At 35.2% G+C, this 20,411-nt stretch overlaps 1 protein-coding gene and 1 long non-coding RNA gene across 3 annotated transcripts in view; one reads left to right on the top strand and one right to left on the bottom strand.

Annotated features, from left to right (window-relative positions):
* The window catches only part of LOC118188927 (uncharacterized), a 187,308-nt gene that overhangs the window by 29,690 nt on the left and 137,207 nt on the right, over positions 1 to 20,411 (top strand). For both annotated transcript variants that reach the window (XM_085807305.1, XM_085807298.1), the window contains exon 2: positions 5,098 to 5,608. In XM_085807305.1, coding sequence (XP_085663431.1) covers positions 5,098 to 5,608 — 511 coding nt within the window. The remainder of the gene's footprint in view (positions 1 to 5,097; positions 5,609 to 20,411) is intronic.
* The window catches only part of LOC146999560 (uncharacterized), a 127,462-nt gene continuing 113,787 nt past the window's right edge, over positions 6,737 to 20,411 (bottom strand). Inside the window, exon 2 of the long non-coding RNA XR_015038423.1 lies at positions 6,737 to 7,024. This is a non-coding gene — a long non-coding RNA (uncharacterized LOC146999560). The remainder of the gene's footprint in view (positions 7,025 to 20,411) is intronic.

Below are 20,411 nucleotides of genomic sequence, written 5' to 3'. Positions count from 1 at the left end.
GTTTTATTAATTTACATATATAAAATTCAATCCCTTTCTTGCGTAACAGTTATGTATTTCGTCCAATCTGGTTAGCAGTTGAATAATAAATGGGAAAAGATGGGGGGAGTGAAATAAAAATACAATAAAATTTCAGCCTGAAGACCAGATTACGATTAACACATTAGAGAAGAATTTGGCGTCACAGTTTTAAAAATATTATATAATTAATAGTAAAAATAATTAAATAATTTAGAAATTAATAAAAATAAATTGCAATCTGGTCTTATTATTAAGATCACAGTTTAATAGCTGGCACAGTTTTAAGTTAAGTTACGATTCTATTAGTTTCAGTTAGAATCGTCAGAACACAAGTCATAAAACGCAAAAAAATCATATACCGTATTTATGCGAATCTAATGCGCCATCGAATGTAATGCGCACCCCATTTTAAAATTTTAAATAATAAAAAAATTGTTTGTCGGCGAATGTAATGCGCATCAATGGTATGAGGAATTTATTGAATCTTATTTTATACAACAATGGATTTGTGTATAAACTATCAATCAATGGTATGATAATTTTATTTAAATTTAGATACCATATTTTATACAACAATGGATTTATACATAAAGTAACAGAACATAGAATTAACCTATTAGTGGGCTATTGTTATGTGAAACAATCATTGTTAATTACCACTACCGTATATACGGTACATATCGTAAAGTATGAACATGAAATAAATGGTAACATTTCTATCTAGCTAACAGTTTCTACAATCAGTGATTAATAGTAAACGTCTTTATTCACTATTTTGATGATAACTTTTTTAGTCCCCTTCTCCGTAATGGTGTAGTTACGAGGCATATCAAACCAAATTGGCGTCTCGTCAGCGTTGCCAATTTGCCCCATTGAAAAATTCTTTTCCTTCCGAAGTGTGATGACATACCGCTAAAATGTTAGTAGTTTTCCCTCAAAATCTGCAGGAAGTTTTTGGCATATTGTTGTACGGCGTCTTAGAAATAAGCCCATCCGCTTCATAAACCGATCCACCCATCGACGGCTAGCTTTAAACTCTCGTTTCGGTATTCCAAGAACTTCAGCCTCCTCTTTTGCTTTATTTCTTATAGTGTCGCTAGTCACAGGTTGTCCATTCTTCCTCCTTTCACGTACAAATTCCAAAACTTTTTCTTCAATTTTAGGGTGTCTTCCTTTGCGAGGGCCAGTGAATTTCTTTCTACTAGTTTTAGTTGCAAACAGTGCCAGTTTCTGTTGCCGCCACAAGCGAACATTGCTCTCAGCTACGTTGAACTCTCTCCCAGCCTTTCTATTGCCATTTCCTTCAGGATAAAGAATTACTTTACGTTTGAAAGTAGCGTCATATGACATTCTTCTCTGCTTGCCCTCCATTTCGTGACTACGTACTCTGCAGTATGCAATAATGTGTCAACGATAAATGTAACGGTAAATGTAGTCGAGAAATACAGTAATCCATTGTTACGATTTAAATTCGGTTGACGTCATCAGCGAACTGCTGACGTCATCGGCGAACTTTGCACTCGAATCTAATGCGCCATCGAATCTAATGCGCACCCCAATTTTGAGTACTACATTTGGCCAAAAACGACGCGCATTAGATTCGCGTAAATACGGTATTTAGAATGAAGTGTTAAAAAAAATCCAAACAGTAAGGGGAAAAATCTTACTATGATATTATTGATGTCACTTGCACTTACTTGAAGAAAAAATATAGTTATTCAAAACGTAGCTAGCTTCTTATTTGTTTCATTGTTAACTGCAAGCAAATGTTTTCCGCAAGTGAAATGGCAACAGTTTCTATTTTTTTTTTTTTTTTTTTTTTTTTTTTTTGGACAGGAAATTCACATAGCGTAAACAATATAACCCCTGACTTTTAGGTGTTAAAAAATGAAATTCTAACTGTAAGATTACTTGACTGGTAACTAGTTAATAAATCGTATTTTAGAATTTTACGCTAATCTAAAATTTATGATTGTATAATAGTCCTGTTTTTTATTCCTGCAATGGGTGAATATTGATTCGTGATATAATGAAGAATATGCGGAAAAGTCTTTGAAAAACCGAACACCTGATAAAGAGATCTAATGAATTTTCGCAGGAATCGGAAACCGCTGGTCCTAGGAAATTAAATTCATCACTTATGATATTAGATACCGAGATCAGTTTTCAGATGGCAAGCCAATGTTGCAATCGCATTAAAATTTGGTGATCCTAGCATAGGAATCCCAAATTTGCGAGACAGCCTTCAAATGTCAGTTTATGACAAATCACAGTATGAGCAGAAACACGTAATACCACCTTGCCTCTTACGCAAATTATGTAAATAGCGATGTGTGTACCCCCGGGAAATAATAACTTATCCTTATTGATGATAATTATGAGCCTTGTCGCGAAGTTGTTGATTATGATCTGTGGCCTTTTTAAAATTCCTTTAGCGACTTTTAATCATCGGAATGCAGATGCATCAGAAAATAATTTCGTCATTAATGTTACGAGTTACCTAAATGGATGATTAGTAACTTTCTGCAACAACGAATTTTAGAGTAGACTTTTAATAGAGTAGAAATAATTTCTTCATTAATTTTTTGAGTTACCTAAATGGATGATTAATAACGAATTTTAGAATAGACTTTTTTAATATAAAATTTTTGTTGAACATACAGAGTAATTTGATAAATAAACACTATGTAGTTTTCTCTCTCAATGCGTAGAAAGTGCTTGTTGTTGTTGTTTTCGTGACTTATCTCACTTGTGTGACAGTAACGTTAGAACAAGCACAGGAAATTCATTGCGGCAAGGATTGTCTGTTATTGGCAAGAGCCTTAAGCACCATACTGTACAGTCAGGTGAGTACTGTTCCCTGTAATCACTGTCTGCTGTAGGTAACAATACGACTTTGCTCAGTTTCGCCTCCAGGTTTCATGGAGAGCACCACGGGAGGACGGGTCCGAGGATCTCCCACCCCTCTTTCCACATCATCAACCGTTCCAGAGGAATTTCGGCTGGCCGCATATTTAGAGTGCCCTCATGCCCCACAGACACTATACATTTACAAATATCCAAGCCTTCTCCGGGATTCGAACCCGGGCCCTTTACGGCAGTGAGCGTCGCTAACCACTCAGAAAGTGCTTAATCATCTGAATTCAGCGATTCGTCAATAACGGTGATTTGAGTTTCTCTTTTGGGATTGAGGTCCGAATGTCCTGGGATTTGAGGTCTTAAGCTGTCAGTCAACGGACTCAAAAACCAGAAGACATCTTTCGCAATAAAATCGCTTTAGTGCGCTGGTATTCGGGACTCCTTGGAATCTGCGAGTGATTTAATTATATTTGACTTCCTGTTTATTTTATAATTAACTTTATAATAACCTGGAAATTCAGGAAAGCAAAACCTTCATAACAAACTAAGTTTGCGTAATAATGATGCGAGGGTTTCACATTATTAAGTTTTATATTTTTTCCATTTTCAAACAGAATAATTATTTCAATTTGCGTCAGGAATATATACTCTGAACTGCCAGATAAAGCTGTCACAAACAATTACTTCGCTTCGCTGTAAGTTTGTACAAAAAGACTTTTTTGTAGTAGAAATCAGTTAGATATCAATTTAGATAAATTGGTTTATAACACTAAATGATACTTTTCACATCTAAGATTGGGATTTATTAGATCACGGCGAAGCACAGATGAGATATGTTCCTAAAGGGAGGGGTGCCTTTGGGAAGAGCTTTCTAAGGAAAACGGGCTCGTATTCACATTACATATGAGAGAGAGGCCATGAAAACCCTCATGCAGCCTTCCTTTTCATTGGGATCTAAACCCGAATTCCTGGTATTCAAGAGTCTTTTTCTCTTCGGTACTCTTGCACGTCTAATGGGAAAGAAGAAACACTATCCTTTCCAAAGGAAACAGCAGTAAGAATAGTTTACTTCGCGAGAAAATGTTGCTAATCAAACTTTTGTTTTTTAAAAAATTATTTATTATTTTTAAGCTAATGTTTGTTGCTTTTTTATACCACGAGGGAGAAAACTCCGGGGAAAAGTTATTTGCTTTTAATTAAGATAGAATTACATTTGATATAAATTGATTTTATATTCAAGAAACAAGAGATAAGATCTTTTATTCAGTACTGTAAAACTAAGCTTTGTTTAAAACAGAATAAGTTAAGCCTTTAAAAAGTCATTTCAGAGGAGATATAAATTTCATTTTGGAACCACTACTGTTTTGTACAAAAGGTGTGGCGAATAAATTATGTTTTTAAACCTAATTGCTAGATTCTTAATTTGTGTCAACTTTTGTCCGTATGCCAAATAAAATTAAATGATAATGTTGAAATGTTTTCAAACGTGGTAATTGTAATTCTTTATAGATATTACTTTTTAGCACCTGAGACACTACTAGTCTCAATCCTCACTATTTTGCCCATATCACTTTTTAAATAAAAGGATGTTGCCGCCAAATATTATCGCCGTATAATATTTTTAAAGAAATAATATTGCGTCTATACAAATATATGGCAACACTTAGCACTCAGTTGGGAATTCTAAAGATAAAAAAAATTCTAATGCCATGTATTACGTAATTTGATATCGAATTATTCTTTTTTTTATTAATGTTGTGACCTATCTCACTTCTCTGACAGTAACAGCAGAACAAGACCACGAAATTCTTCGTGGCAAGGAGAGCAAGATTGCGCCTGTCGTTGGCAAGGGCATTTGAGCACCATACAGGTGACAGTACGACTTCGCTCAGTCCCCCCCCAATCTGGATGGTCAGCATCCGGGGGGGACGGATCCGAAAGTCTCCTACCCCGTCTTCCTCTACCCTACGTTTCGAGAGAACTTTCGACTTGCCGTATATTTAGAGTGCCCCCATGTCGCAAAAACGCTATACATTTACAAATATCCATGCCTTCTCCGGGATTCATACCCTTTCCTTAGGTACCGCAGTAGACTCCCCTAACCACTGTACCATCTGCGCGGTCCTTTTTTATTAATAATATACTTAATTTATACTGTTTTTAGTTATAAGTTGTTTAGAATATAATTGTATTTTTTTCTTTTAATATTTTTTCCAGAAGATGTCCTGACAGAAAACACAGATGATTTCATCATAGGCGACCGTGTCTGGGTCAACGGGACCAAACCAGGTTATATCCAGTACCTTGGCGAAACTCGTTTCTCTCCAGGCGAGTGGGCAGGAGTCGTTCTTGATGACCACTCGGGCAAGAACGATGGGTCCGTGGCTGGAGTCCGGTACTTCCAGTGTGAACCTAAGAGGGGAGTTTTCGCCCGCCTCCACAAGCTCACCCGATATCCTCTGCTGCACGCGACGCCAGCACCCACCAAACTGGGCGACGCTCACACGCCTCCACCTATTCAGAGATGTCTCACACCCACACGTACTCCTTCCCCAGGGTCTCGCAATCTCCGGGAGGGTGACCGAGTGCAAGTGACCAGCACGTATGGCCCTACGAAAACTGGCGTGCTTCGGTACCTTGGACAGACAGATTTTGCTTCTGGAGAATGGGCAGGAATCGAACTGGACGAGCCTCTTGGGAAGAACGATGGAACTGTGGCGGGAAAGAGGTATGTTGACTTGCACTTTCGAATCCTTTGCTTATCGGTCCTAATATTATATCAAAGTTATTTAAAAAATCCAGCATACTCGGGATCTAGACATCACTGGACCACGATAAATGACGGAAGAAGGGAAGAAATTGACTCTTAAGAAAATCAAAATCCCTATCCATTAGTAAATGTATGTCCAACCCCTAATATTTTCAGGTCACTCCATAAACCAATATTAACCATAGTATAAACCTCCGTAAACCATAATTATGTCTCTATTGTTATCTTGATACAGTTCCATGAATAATGATATTAGATTTCATTGCTGTGCTGTATTCTGTTCTGTGCCAACGCATTGTGGTTACAAGTTATTTAGCTGTCGTTCGATTAGCCACGAATAATCAAGAAAGGCTGCATGACTTTTTGTTTCTGACTGTGCTTCGACAGCAGCTGTAGAAATGGTGGAGACAAGAGAAGGGGAGATCGTAAAACTGTTTGGATATTCAGTACTTTGTATTTCCTTTTTTCCAGAATATTTGGCAATAGCCGATATTGAGGCAGAGGTTATGGAGACAAGAGAAGAGAAGACATAGTACACTGTTTTGACGTCTGTTGTTGCATGTCTTCCCTTATTCCATCTCCACCATTTCAACAGCAGTGTCAACAACTGGCACATCTGCATCTTAGTTGCAATCGAAATATAACGAAAAATGAGCAGTCGATGTCATTATCTTGATTACCATGATTACCCCCCCCCCTATTTTTTTAGTAAGAGATTCTGAAAATTTTTGAAGTATTTGCATAATTTTACTCTTTCTCAAGAGTTTCAGAAAGTGAGTTACCCCAAATTTTAAAACGTATTCGTCCATTTAATTACTTTCGTCTCGCTAATTGATTTACTGGTGGAATTTGCCTGAATGGGCTCTGATTGATGAACAATAACAGTGAAGAGTTTCTAGAAAATGGAGATATCTTAGTGGTTCTGAAGATTATTGCACATGGGAAGACAGACTGAACGGTGATGAAGATAGTGACAACAAGTGACGATATCGATGACTTACAAACTGTGGCAGACAGCAGTCCCAGCAGTATTAAATAATTTCAGGCCTAGGGATTAGTAGTAGACAGTAATAAAATTGAGCGAGATTCAAAATACAGGGAAATGAAATAGAAATGAAGGTATCTTATTAGTTAAAAACTAAACTAAACTAAACTCGGCGGCACAAACAGCGCTTAGAGAGCCATTGCCGGCAGTGCCCTGATATCTGCTTTCTAGATCATGGGATCCGGGGTGCTTGAGCATCTTGCCTGGACAAGTGGTCAGCTTATCGCAGGACTCCCGGTGTTTAGTCCCCAAACGAACTTGGTACTCATTTTATCGACCCACTGAAGGGATGAACGAGTGAGTGAACTTTGCCCAGCACTGGGATAAACCTAGTGAGAAAAGAGAAAAAAATGCGAGTAAATACCGTATTAGACTTGTCATAAATAAATAATTTGTAAGAATTATGCAATGCCGTAGACATTACAACAGTAAAGTTATTGGTTTAGCATCTTTATTGACAGATATACATGGAAATAAAAACAGGTACATTTGTGTGAACACCTGATACATAGTGGTGTAACATTAAAGGTTCTTTTTAAAGTTTATGATATTATCAAACTTTTCTCGCTTTCATTTTTAGCCAAATAACTTGAATTCAAGTCTTATGTATTTGGCGATGCAATTCCATCACACTCCAGGCAATCAATTATTTGTTTGGTTTACAAAACAGTAGCATATTAAATGTCCATGTGTTACAATAAAGCTGTTTTTCTCTTCAGTCTCTTATTTTTTGAAAAGTAAGCTATTCAAATGTTCTCTTACTTTTCAAATACAGTTCTCATCTATCATTCTGTTTTCTTTAATGGAGCCATGTTGATTAGTAAAAATAAAATCTTTCCTGTGTTTGTGAACTGAATGTTCTTAAGTTTAATGACGTAAACCTGACACTTCAGATAGTCCCAGAGAAAGTTAGTCGATACTGAGAACACTGCAGAATGCATCGCCCATGAAATGTAACATATAAAGAGTTAGTAAGTGTGAAATATGACTGAGTAAGAATATGAAATATGACTGAAATGTTGTCGTAAATTTTCTGGCAGTATGGAATGTTGCCTCATTTTGCTAGAACCAAAATTGTAAACCCGAAAAAACAATGCAGAAATCTAAAATTCAACCTAGACTTCTGCAGAAGTTATCAGATTCGACAAAGAGGACTTGTTAAAAAATTAAGAGGCTGAAAAAAGTGTATTGGATATTTAGTTATTTTGGGAAATAAATAAATACTTGCGCTATGCTTTATGGTATTGATTCATGCCATGATATGGTTTTCAAAATCGTTAGATTCCTGTGGCCTATCCTTTACTAAATACTATGTTCTGCATCATTTGATTTCCTTAAGACTAAGCTGAATATAAGAAATTAACAGGACAGTAAAAGTGAAACACTAAGTTGCAGTATAAACAAATACTTAATCTTGAGTGATACTAATAGCTGCAGATCCAAAGCGTTCTGGATCAAACGAACTGCTGTACATAGCAAAACGTCGGATTAAGGCGGTATAGCCTGTATTTATTAGTAGGATTGAATGCAGATTTTCTGCGATTTAGATTTGAACTTTCTCACGACGGCTGTGTGAGCATTTGTTCCAAGCTGCTATGTTCGTTTTCTTTCTTCGTTCATTGGGGTCTGAGGATAATGCACTCGTGTACAAAATGCGTTGCAAATTATATCTATTTTTAAGAAAAATAGTGAACCAAAGGTACTAGGTCTGCCGCCGAAGAATTATGCAAATATTCCGAGTAGAATACATAAGCCTACACGTACGTGTCTGCGGAGCTTTGTTTCGGCGATTTGGGCGCTCGTACTCGTTCACGACTTTCGTCATGTTTCTCGCAAGATTTAAATTTTAGCGGTATCGGGTAAAACGAGTAGCCACGAGCAAATGGATGACAGAATGAGATGGAGAATTGTCGGTAGATTGAATTCAAGGAGGGCCACTCACAAGCGCAAGTGCCTGCAGAGCTCAGTGTAACACCCATTGTAGTCTGTAAGTTTTGAAAACAGTTTCAAGACACTGAATCCATATCGAGAAGACCTGGACAAGTTCGACCATGATCCACAACGACAAATGAGAATCGTTATTTGGCACTTTCAGCGCGGAGATACAGGACTGCAACAGCTTCACAGCTGTCATGTGAGCTGTACATTGCCCTTGGAACACGAGTTTCATGGTCTACACTTGCCCAAAGGCTTCATGAGATAGGACTGTATGCAGAAGACCCGCAGTTTGCTTCCGGCTTTCTGCAGCATACAAGAGAGCGCATTTACCATGGTGCAGATAACATGCACCTTAGACCAGATTTCAGTAGAGCACCGTGCGTTTTACAGATGAATCAAGATTCGGCCGGGATACTGTATCTCGAGAGAGCGTGGAACATGATACCATCCTTCCCTCATCAGAGAAAAGGATTAGTACGGTGATGAGGTGATATGGTTTGAGCAGGCATTATGTTGAACTGCCGCACACTCCTGCATGCATTTCATAAAAGCTTCCTGACTACTATTAGGAATGGAGATCGTAGAGCCCTATGCTTAATCTTTTAGGAGTACAGTTGGTCCTGTGATCTTGTTAGTGGACGACAACGCTCGTTCACATAGGTCTCAGCTGGTCGACGATTACCTGGAAATTGAGGATATTTGTCGAATGGATTGGCAAGCTAGATCTTCTGACCTTAACCTTATAGAGCGTGTTTGGGATGCTCTTGGAAGGGAAATTTCATCTCGGGTCCCCCTCTATCTCAGAGTTGAAAACTGCCTTGCTGCAGGAGTGAGATTGATTGCTACTGGGACTTCTCAACTGCCTCCTGTCCAGAATATCGTCATGCTGTGCAACCTATCTAGCTGCGAGAGGGGACCATACCCCATATTAGACTCATTTTCGTGGATTTTGCTCCTCTTTGCACTATTTTTAATGATAATCATGTGTACATAAAATGGCTTTCGAATGGTACTTCTCTTTCTCTGTTATAAATTTGTATTCACACTAATTTGATTAAAATCTGTCTATTAGTTTTTCAGAAATTCGACATATTGTGCAAATTCACTTAGTTTTGGGCACGAGTGTATTTTCCTTATTGACTTTGTATATTTTTCGTTTTATTTCTAATGCACAAAATCTGTGAATAAAAATTTAGGTACAGATAAATCGAAATACATACAAATAACAATGATATACTGTGAAAATAGAAATGCAAAATACCAGTAACAGGAACAATTATAAAATACATATATTCAGAAGTTCGACAAGTGGTCTTCTACTTCCTGCTAGCAGGAGTAATGTTAGGCTTTGGTTAATTGGTTAAAGACAAAACTGATGAGGGTTATCTGTTTAAGAAGAGAGCTTTGTAAAGACTTTCTAAGAAAAACTGGCTCTAATTGAAATTGCATATGAAGTAAACTACGAAAACACAAACACACGAAGCCAGCTCATTTGCCGGGATCTGAACCCAAGTCAAGTTACAAATGTTCGGTGGTTTTATCCACTCGCCTACTGGTGGTTCCATTAGCTTCAGAGAGATGTGATCATGTCAAAGCAAGCGAAAGCCTTGGAATGGTTGTCTGGGGGACTTAAATATTAAGGAAACAGGTTTATATTCGTGTTATGTGCAGAAAAAATATTGCTAATTTTAATTACTATTTTAATTATTATCCGTATAACATCTTGTTCGTGTCACCTATAAAAAATCAAAATCTTCGCTACTGTATATCTGATATATGGCTGTCATATCTTACATACTCGGTATTGAAGTAATTCGAAAATTTTTATTAATGACAGAAGTTCTGAAAATGTCCATAAAATCAGTAAGTTGTAAGGCTGCTATTTTGCATTATCAGTTGTAGAAGAGAGAATGGAATTTTATTGTAACTTATGTATTGCAAGATTCTAAGTATTAGATTTCTATTTTTATTTTTTTTCAAGCGATAATACTCTTTTTTAATACTTTACTACTCTTCTGTTTAAACTGTACGTTTAAGAAAAAATAATTAAGCAAACGTTGGAGGTTTTAAAACTGAACTTCTTTCTAGTTTTTACTTTATTAAAAAATAAAAGTTTAGTTTTTTAAGTCAGCAGTTAAGTATAAGATATAAAAAAAAATATTATTCTTAAATATTAAGATTAAAGTAAATATTGTTATTACTAAATGAGAATATGATTTTTTATATATTTAAAAATTTTTAAATCCTTAAATGTAAATTCTTTTTTGATGTATCAGACTTTAATCTAAAATTTCGAGACTGTGGTATTTTAAAAATAATTTATTGGTGTTTTTGATGAGAATCCTTCTGTTTTCGGTATTCCTGAAATATTCAGGAATTCTTTTTAAGCAAATAAAATTTTAATTGGAATTAAATATCAAGAATATGTTTACAATATCCACATTTGTCAGGTGACCACTCGGGGCTTAAGATGTGTTTTGGTCTTTTGTGAGGTACTTGCATTAGAGAAAGGATGTTCAGGCTGTCAATGATTTAAAAACATACTGGCCATTTTCTCATATGGTCGTCATAAGGAGGTGGTCGTCACGAGACAATTCACCATACTGGAATGTTCCGCCATTGGCAGAGATATCGCAGCTTCCCTTTTCCCATGCAAAATAAAAACAGATTTTAGATTTTCTGCTTGCTTTTGTCTTAAAATATTTTGATGGATTTGCTGAACTTTGAGATTTAGTGTTGATATAGGCACTTATCTAAAGGGCAGAAAGATTTTATCAGTTCTTGGAGCTAAACGGTTCTTCTTGTTTTGTTTATCACGAGTGCATCTCGCCCACACGTGGTTGCCACGTGACGTTAACAAGATTTTACTCAATATTTTTTTCTTCAGTTTATGAAAGTTCTTGTCAGGGGGAAAAATCTGTGTTTAGCAAGCGTTTGATAAACTGGCACGTTCGAAACTTGAGTAATGCCGGATTATCGGACTAAAATGGTATGATGCCGCAAAACGATTTTTTTTCCTTGTTTTAATTTTTAAACATTTTCTCGCGTTTCGGAATGTCTTGAGGAATAAAAAAACGCAGAAAAAAATTGATAAATGTATAAATGGAGTTAAGTATGACGTTACAAAAATGAAGCCAAAGAAATGTCAACAACATGACGTCACGACTTACCATGGCCGCCATAAGACTGCGAAACATATTGTTAAATAAAATTATACTCACTTTGAGAGTAAATACCAACGTCCGGAGTCCCAGAACACGTCTTTAGACATAATTTGCGTAAAACACCGTTGAAAATTGAACTAATCTTCTAGGTTTTACCATGTCGTATATTTACCATTTGCACATTTTCATGTTCCCAGATTTTATTGAATTTGGAACAGTTACTTACCACGTAAGAAAAATGGCGACCACATAAGCGAAAAGTGTTTTGTATTCTTACTAAGAGTGAAATTTCAGTTCAGCGTGCGTTTCGTTTAAGTTTAATTGTAATCCCCCATGTAGCAAAAATATCTGCTGATGGTACAGGCTATTCGAAGCGACTATATGTCTTACAAAGGAGATGACCAAAAGTGTCTGTAGAGGATGCTGTCAGAACATTTTACCTTCGTAGTCCTGGTCGGGAAATCAAATCTTGAACTTCAGTTGCCAAAGACGACAGTTTGGAAGGTTTTAAGAAATTGTTTTCACGTGCGTCCATAGCGGTTACACTTGATACATGCTTTAAAGCCAGATGACTATGGCGTATGTTTTACTTTGCAAGTGAAGTGTTTGAGATTCTCCCTCAAACACTTCACTTGCTCCAATGATGACTTTCAGAAGCCAATGATGACTTTCATGATCGTGTGGTGTTCAGTGATGACTCAATTTTTCACTTGAGCGGGAAGTACCATAATGTTCTCCAAGTTAGAGGAAACCACTTTGAACACACCTAAAAGATTCCATAAATTTGATTTGTACCATTTGGCTGCATCTAAAAAATTTCAATCCCAGCTACTTGCGTTCAATGAATGCAACCATTATTTTGGGGTATTCTATATTATAAAAACATAAAAAGCATTTAAATTATCAAAAAGCACATTCATTGCTTTAAAATCCTTTGTTAACCTGCTAATTCTCAGATTCTTTTAAATCGTATTTTGTCTTTAAATTTGATTTCTTTTACGCCATAAAAGGCATGGGTAGGATATTTTTACCCTAACAAATATCAGTTGTTATTAACAATGATGCGTTTTTATAGACATACATTTATGCAGATTCTTCGTTATTTAATTTCTTTAAATATAACACAGGGCGATAATATTTGGTGGTAACAATTTGAAAAATGAAACGGACATTTAAAGTTTTCCACGCAAAATGCCAAAACGAAATTAAGAGCCCTTCTGGGCTAACGTCCTTTGGGCTAAAAATATTATGCTTTTCGAATGGCAACAGCATATTTCATTATATACCATGGTATAGTTAATTGCGATGCCGCGTGGAAGCTAAATTGGATGTGTTAATGTTTCGCGCCATGGCAAGACTTAAGTAATCGAGTTGATGACAAACCTATGGTTTGGATACATGGTCGAATCGATGATAACGCATGGAATGATGTATTCTTGAATTCATATAGCAATATAGCATAAGTTATCAAATACAACGATTCAAAAATTTCAAATTACACCGCCAGATATGTTTCCAATTTAAAATTTCACTTTTGCCTTGCCAGGTATTCCCACATAACTGGCAAGGACTGTAATCTACGAATGGGGGCACTCCCATCAACTCTCAAAAAAGAAGCTTTTTTAGAACGCGGTTAAGCTTTCTCACCCCTGTGCAACTGAGGTTATTTGTGTGTTCAAAGAGAAAAAAAGAAAATCTTTTTCTGTTTTGCAAACCATTGAATTTGTTCATTAAAAAGAAATGTAAATCTCCAATCCCGTTAACATTTTTTTTTTTCGAATTATTCCTTGTTCATATTAGCTACTTACGTCACTGGCATCCCTTGATGGGAGGTGAACAGGCGTGAGATGACGAGAGATATTGCGCATACAATGGGCCTTAAATGACGAAGGTATTTGCCGCCATTGTGTTGAATAATGCATATTCTGAGCAACTGTCCCTCCTCCCTTGTTTTTTCTCTTTTCTTTTTGTTCCCTCGCTCGAAAGCAAGTTTCACCTACTTCATATAGCACTAGATTAAAGTTTTTTCTCCTGTTTTTTTACGCATTCGTCGCCTGCAAAGATTTGTAACATATTCTAGGCTGAAGTGCAAAAGTATTTTCATAAAAATAGGTCTAACAAATTTGCTCCAAATTATCACTTTTGTTTTATGTTAAACTAATTATTTTAACCATATGATGTTACAAAAGCCTTTTGCGAAATTTTGACAAAAGGTTTGGATTATTACGTTACGCTACCGTGCATTTATCATCGGGTGACTTCGCAAGTGTTACTATTGCGAGGAAACATAATTTTTCGTATATTTGCTCTGCGACCTCGCCGATACCTGGTTACCAATATGTTGCTATACGTCATGATACTATAACATCTTTAATTTATGTTGTAATTTGAGTGCCAGTATAGTGTAGTAGTTTGCATATCCAACTAGAAAACTTTCAATTTAATAACTGAAATCCTATTTATATTTTAATTTAATAAAACCTTTATTAATATTTCAAAAAAATTTATAGTTAAATACTTTAAATTTAAAATTTTCATATATTTAGCATTCACGCATATTGACAAGTATTGTCGTCCATTATATATATATTTGTCCATTTAGGAGGAAATGTTTTAAAATTCATCTTTGACAATTAATAAAATATTAATAAAAATATTAATTAATACAATAAAAATTTAATTAATCGCTTTAAGAAGTAGTGATTCTAATAGTAATAAAGGCCAAGTCTCATCAACTGTAACTATATAGTTCCATTTTTTGCCTGCCAAATAATTTTCATATAGCAATCTTCACATAGTCTTACACTGAGAAACATGTTTCGGCGTTAAGCGATGAACATCATGTTTTTTTGTTTTGTTTCGTTTTGTTTGTTGTAGTTTTTTTGTTTTTTCGTTTTGATTAGCTTTAAATCAGATTTTATAATTTTTTTCACAGATCCTACAGAGATATTTAAAGATTTTGCAATAACTCTTTGGGGGAGTAAATTTTCCTTTAAAGCATGAGATGCGATTTTAGATTTAATAAGAGCTGTACGTACGTTTGTTGAGCATGCATTTTTTGCCATTTCACCACTCACATGTAAACTTTGACATTTTTTTTTCCTTTCATATTAAATATGTCATTTATTTTGCGTGTAGAAACATTAAAACCATGCTTTTCACATCTTTTTCTAATAATTGAATAAAAATATTTCTCTTCAGACAGCGTAAAAATATGGCCTTCGATCCATTGTTTATTTTTAAGCGACATTTTAAAGAAAAGAATATTTTTAATGCTGCAGACAATAATTAGATCTTATTCCAATTTAATGCTGGTCACGTTTGTATTTTATAATTAATATTTAAATTCGTGGAAAAAATCAAAATCGTTACAAAATTGTGTGAACACCCCTCTGTATAGTATTAGCTTTCACGAAATTTGTTCTTGCTTGCACTGACTTGTTAAGACCGCGCTGGTAGTTCGCCCCGGATGTATATTCTCGACAGAATGCAACAGATTGCTGCTCATTACAACAGATTTATAATTTTGCTTATGCGTAATACACGTCCGCGAATTTCTCTAAAAAGTTCTTCATGAAAATAACACCTTCGGATGGTAATAGTGGATGGCGTAAAGTGAGTAAAAAGTTATAAAAAATTCCAACCTGTTCCGTGGATAAAAACAATGATGATTTTGAAAATAAAGATATAACTGAGAAAAGTGGTTCGTTTGGTCTACTTAACTCAGGCCTCGGCAACCTATGACCCGCGGGTCACCGAGTGACCCATTTCATAATTTCAAGTGACCCATTTGAGTTCCGAAAGTAAAGTACGATGCATAAAAGTATATAATATAAAACATAAATATGAAACGGAGAACTTAAGGAAGACATAAAAAATAAACCGAAATAAATAACAACCATAACATTTATGTCTGATTACGAAGTTGTAGTAGTCAACATGCATGTTTTATTTTTAAAAATAAAAATTGTAACATAATTGTAAGGAGAAATAGATAAGTTTGGCAATGCCGATCCAATAATTCGAAGAAATTGGTTTTGATATTTTGTCCGTATATGGTTCAACTTTAGCAAATGCGAGCAAATATTTTCACGCATGAAAGTTAATTTAAGTAAGAACAGGAGCAGCTGAACTACCAGAAATTCACGTGTTTGATATCTTCTTAAGATGACTGACTTACTGTAAGACAGACTTGACTAAATTGACGTCACAAGTTCAGCATCAGAGGAAACTTTGATATCGAAGAGAAAAAAAAAAATTAATTCAGATATGTGTGTTTTTTTAATAATTATTTAGCCCAAAGGAACAATTTGTCCAGAAGGGCTATTAATTTCGTTTTGGCATTTTGCGTAATTAAAGAAATTAAATAATGAAGAATCTCCATGAATGTATGTATGTTTCTCGCATTGTGACAAAACAACGGTACCTAGAGCCATCAAATTTTGAAAAACGTAGTCCTCCACTCGAATATGGGAATCTGGAAGCCGAAATTTGGGATTTGTTTTATTATCTGTTTCATATTCTGTAAAACTTTAACGAATTTTTGACTAAGAAACTCAACGATTTCAAAGAGAGCAGTGGTAACACTGTACGAAAAAGGACACTTTTATCTCCAGTGCGTGAAATTGGAAATTCTAAAGGTATGCTCTTTTTAAATTATTTTGTGATATTGCTATTTAATTATATTTAATGGTTTAAGTACGAAGGGCATGATATTTAATAAATAAAGGTAACACACAAAACGTTAAAAAAACGCCCCTTTGCGCGTAATACAAAATCTGAAAGCTTTCAGATTTTTTAATTATGATTTTAATTTTTATGTTCAAAGTTTAAAACATATTGTAATTATTTTATTAATAAAATTTACCTTATTATTTATTCACAAAGAAAGACTGTTCTAAAATGAAAATACTTCTGACCCGAACCATCATCTTAATGCACATATTTTAATTGATTTTGTCCGGCAGCCAAAAAGAGGTTGCCGGAGCCTGACTTTACTTGTTAACATGAAATACATTTTCAGTGTTCTTTAGTTTTTAGTAAACAAATAACTTCAATAAATGGTTCTGTTTTAACGGTTATAGAGTCATATAATTAAGTACTGTTTCCTATCTTTTTATCTTCTGGGCAAGCGAGCCTAAAAGAAATAGATAGGTTAAATGCATACCAATCGAAACGTGGTTGTCTTTACCAGAAAGCATTTAGTGTTGTTTCATAGAGCAAATTTTCAAATTTGCGACTTCCTTTTTTAGATGTTTTCGTAATGTTAACATCATGCAAGTGCCTTTGAGGATATTTCGAGCAATATGGTGTCTAATTAAATAGGAAAAGTTTTGGAAAGTCATAAAATTTCCATGGTTGTAGCGATCTGAAATATCGTAAACTAAATTTATTTTAAATTACACCTATTTATACTTTAATTAATTAAAATATTTAATAATCTATCAGACTGACATGATTAGGTAGCCTTTTTAATAATTAAAATAATTTAAATCTAGATTTAAAATAAAATAAAGATTTAAACTATTTTAAAGTACGTTTATCATTTTCGAATCACTCATCTTGCTGACCAATGTAATTATTGTTTGAAAGATAAGTTTTAAGATCTTATGCCACTGAGAATAATAGCTCTCCGAAAACTGTTTATCTACATGGCCGTGACAAGTAAATTTAAGATCTTATGATGTCACTTACGAAGACCCGTGGATTGTAATTGCATGGTAACCTAATGAAACATGAGTAATCCAAAAATTTGGATAGAATATCATAACGTGACGTAAAGAAAGTAACGATTCGAACATTTTGGAAATAATATTGTAACATAACGTAAATAAAAAAATTTTGGAAAGACCTCGCTAAAGATGTTTCTAATATCAAATAACTAGTACTTTTTGCTCATTTCTTAAATCTAGTATACAGCTTAGCGATCTCTGAAATTTTTCCTATTTTCATAAATAAATCCTCATTCACAGACATGCGCCTCGAATTATAAATTTACCCTTTGGTTTCTAATAAAAGAATAATCAAAGGCGGCGAAAGCAGCTGCCCACACCTACAGTGCCAAAACTCTGCAGTCACGAGTCACTTATAATAAGTCACGATTCCATTACTTTTCCGTTTCCTTATCGACCGGTACCGCACATGCATAGCGTCCGCTTCCACGACGTGCGATCAGGCGGCTTGGTTCCGGTGGCGAAATTTTATTGTTCACGTTTTCTCCTCCTGCATATGGATGCGTCACCGCAAGATTTGTGCCCGCGTCGGCCTTGGGCAATCCTGCTGCAGGTATTTCTGCTCACGGTTGATGCCATCCCTGAAAGAGGAAAACTGGCTTTCGTGTACTGCTAACATCATCCGTCCATAAATTGCTCCAGATGACAAAAAATCCCAAGTTCGGAGGCATTTCGAAGCAATAGTATTAAAAAAGAAAAGATTTTACACATCGCGTCTCTATAAAGGTAATACCATAGCTAAAAAAATGGCGAGGTTTGAACTGGTATCGTACTTCTATTAGCAAAATTTGAATTCTAAATAGAGACATAAATATAATATTAGGTTCAAAGGGAATCAATCACTGGTGGAATTTCATGAGATCTTTGCAAAGCATGTATTATGTGAAATGGATTGAAAGAGCTCTTATTTAATTCAATCACTCGAAAAGATCACAAACAACGATAATAAATTTAAATATCTGTTCTATTGATATCAGAAGAAATGTCATAGCGATTGGTCCATACTGTAGCAAGAACGGCTAGTATGTGACATTGCTTTAACAATTATTTCTTGAAGGTGGTCAAGATTATCAATTTTTTTACTGTTCTTGTTTCTTATTTTCTTGATCTCAGACGATCATGATTAGATCCATGAATTCATCGTAGCGCCTATCATTGGCGCTTGCCACATCTGTGGAACTTTATAGATCACAGTTCGATTTTTGTCCAGCTCTGTCCAATTTTTATATAAATCCGCCTAAAAGACGAATCTTTTAGCTCACTTCAAAAAAGCCATAAGGAGTGTTTCCGATTCCTCTTCCCCTGCCACCAACGTCGTGAGTGGGCTTTCGACTCGACAGTATTTTTATATATTCTCATGATGCAAACTAAAAGCATTCAGGCCTTCGCGGAGATTCAAATCCGAGCCCAAGGTTACATCAGCCGGCTAACCTACCACCATGCTAACAAGCTGACATTCCTGCATTTTAAACTTCATTTTTGGTAAACCCCGAGAGGAATAGCTTTGGTAAGGTAAGATTAGTGAGTATTCCTTGAGTGCCATGGGACAGATTACTTTCTACCAATCCACTATGTTGACAATTTGCTTCACGCATGATTCTTCAAATAGGATGGTGCTTCATCATGTTGAAAGAAGATCTAAAACTCAGGGACTTTCATTTCCATTTGTACAGTTTTGAGAAAACGAAAGTATCTGTAGCATATCCAAGTGTACATTACAACTGATATTAGTTTCAACAAAAAATAAAAAGGGAGCCCAAAATCTTATCACTCATTATGCCGCTGGAGGCATCGACCTTAAAGGAATCCTGAACATTCTCATGTATCACAAGCGTACTCAGTTTCAGCTATTATGGCTAGTTTTGAAACACTTTACCTAGAATGTAACCCTTTCCCTAATAGGCGTATTTTTATTTGATTCTAGTTCATTATCAAGTCTCTGGTATGTTATCAGAGTAGGTAATCCTATGCTTCTTGCATGCCATTTGATTCTATACAACAGTCGACTTTTATAGGGATATAATTTATTTCTTATATACAACGTCATACACAGTTGATGTAGGAAGGCCTGTTAGCTGACTGCGGCGCGAAATTTACTGTTGAGGATTACGAATAAGACTGTCGCATTCTTCAAACATTATTTTCTGATATTGTTGTTTACGCAAATACATCATCTCGTGAACGCAGTATAAACATATCTATATAATCTTTTTAAGTGACTTTATTTAAACAAAAGCATGCTAAATCCCTTTCATATTATATATATATGTCGCAAGACAGATTTCTTTCAAGGTCCTCCTGTCTTGTAGGATTAAATTATTTAACTTTCTGAATTGACAATTTTAATTTTAAATCGCCGAATCGAAATTAAAATCTTTGTGAGTATACCAACCATCTATTTTCCGAAAATTGCTAACGTTTGGTAAATTCAGTAGAGATTGTGAATTAATTAAATTTAGAGATTATTTTCCGATATAATGAATAAAGATCGAATATGTATGTTGGTTATTTCGATCATGAAGCATGGCTATGTGAGAAAATTTCGTCATAAAATGGCTTAAACATTAAACACAAGTGTATATATAAATCGAATTTGGATAAAACCTCTGTGAAGTATTGTGGTACTGTACTTCATATATTACTGTAACAAATATGCATTGCCCCATAGCTCAAAAGTCCTTTTCAGGATTTCAAAAAGGATGTTGCTCATTGCATGAGTGCGCATGTTCAGACATTCCGGAATATCCACTTTAAATTGCCAAATACATTCTCTCGAATGCTTAATGTCCTATTCCAGTATAGCCCTAGATATTTCGTAGATCGTTGTGCTAGTGTACGAGAATGTTGTAAAACGATTGTGAGGACTTACGACATAAACTTAT

The sequence above is a fragment of the Stegodyphus dumicola genome, chromosome 1 (assembly GCF_044657685.1).
Source record: "Stegodyphus dumicola isolate Sdum_Otavi_A_Nest chromosome 1, ASM4465768v1".
Taxonomy (NCBI): Eukaryota; Metazoa; Arthropoda; class Arachnida; order Araneae; family Eresidae; genus Stegodyphus; species Stegodyphus dumicola.
This window is presented reverse-complemented; position numbering and strand designations above follow the sequence as displayed.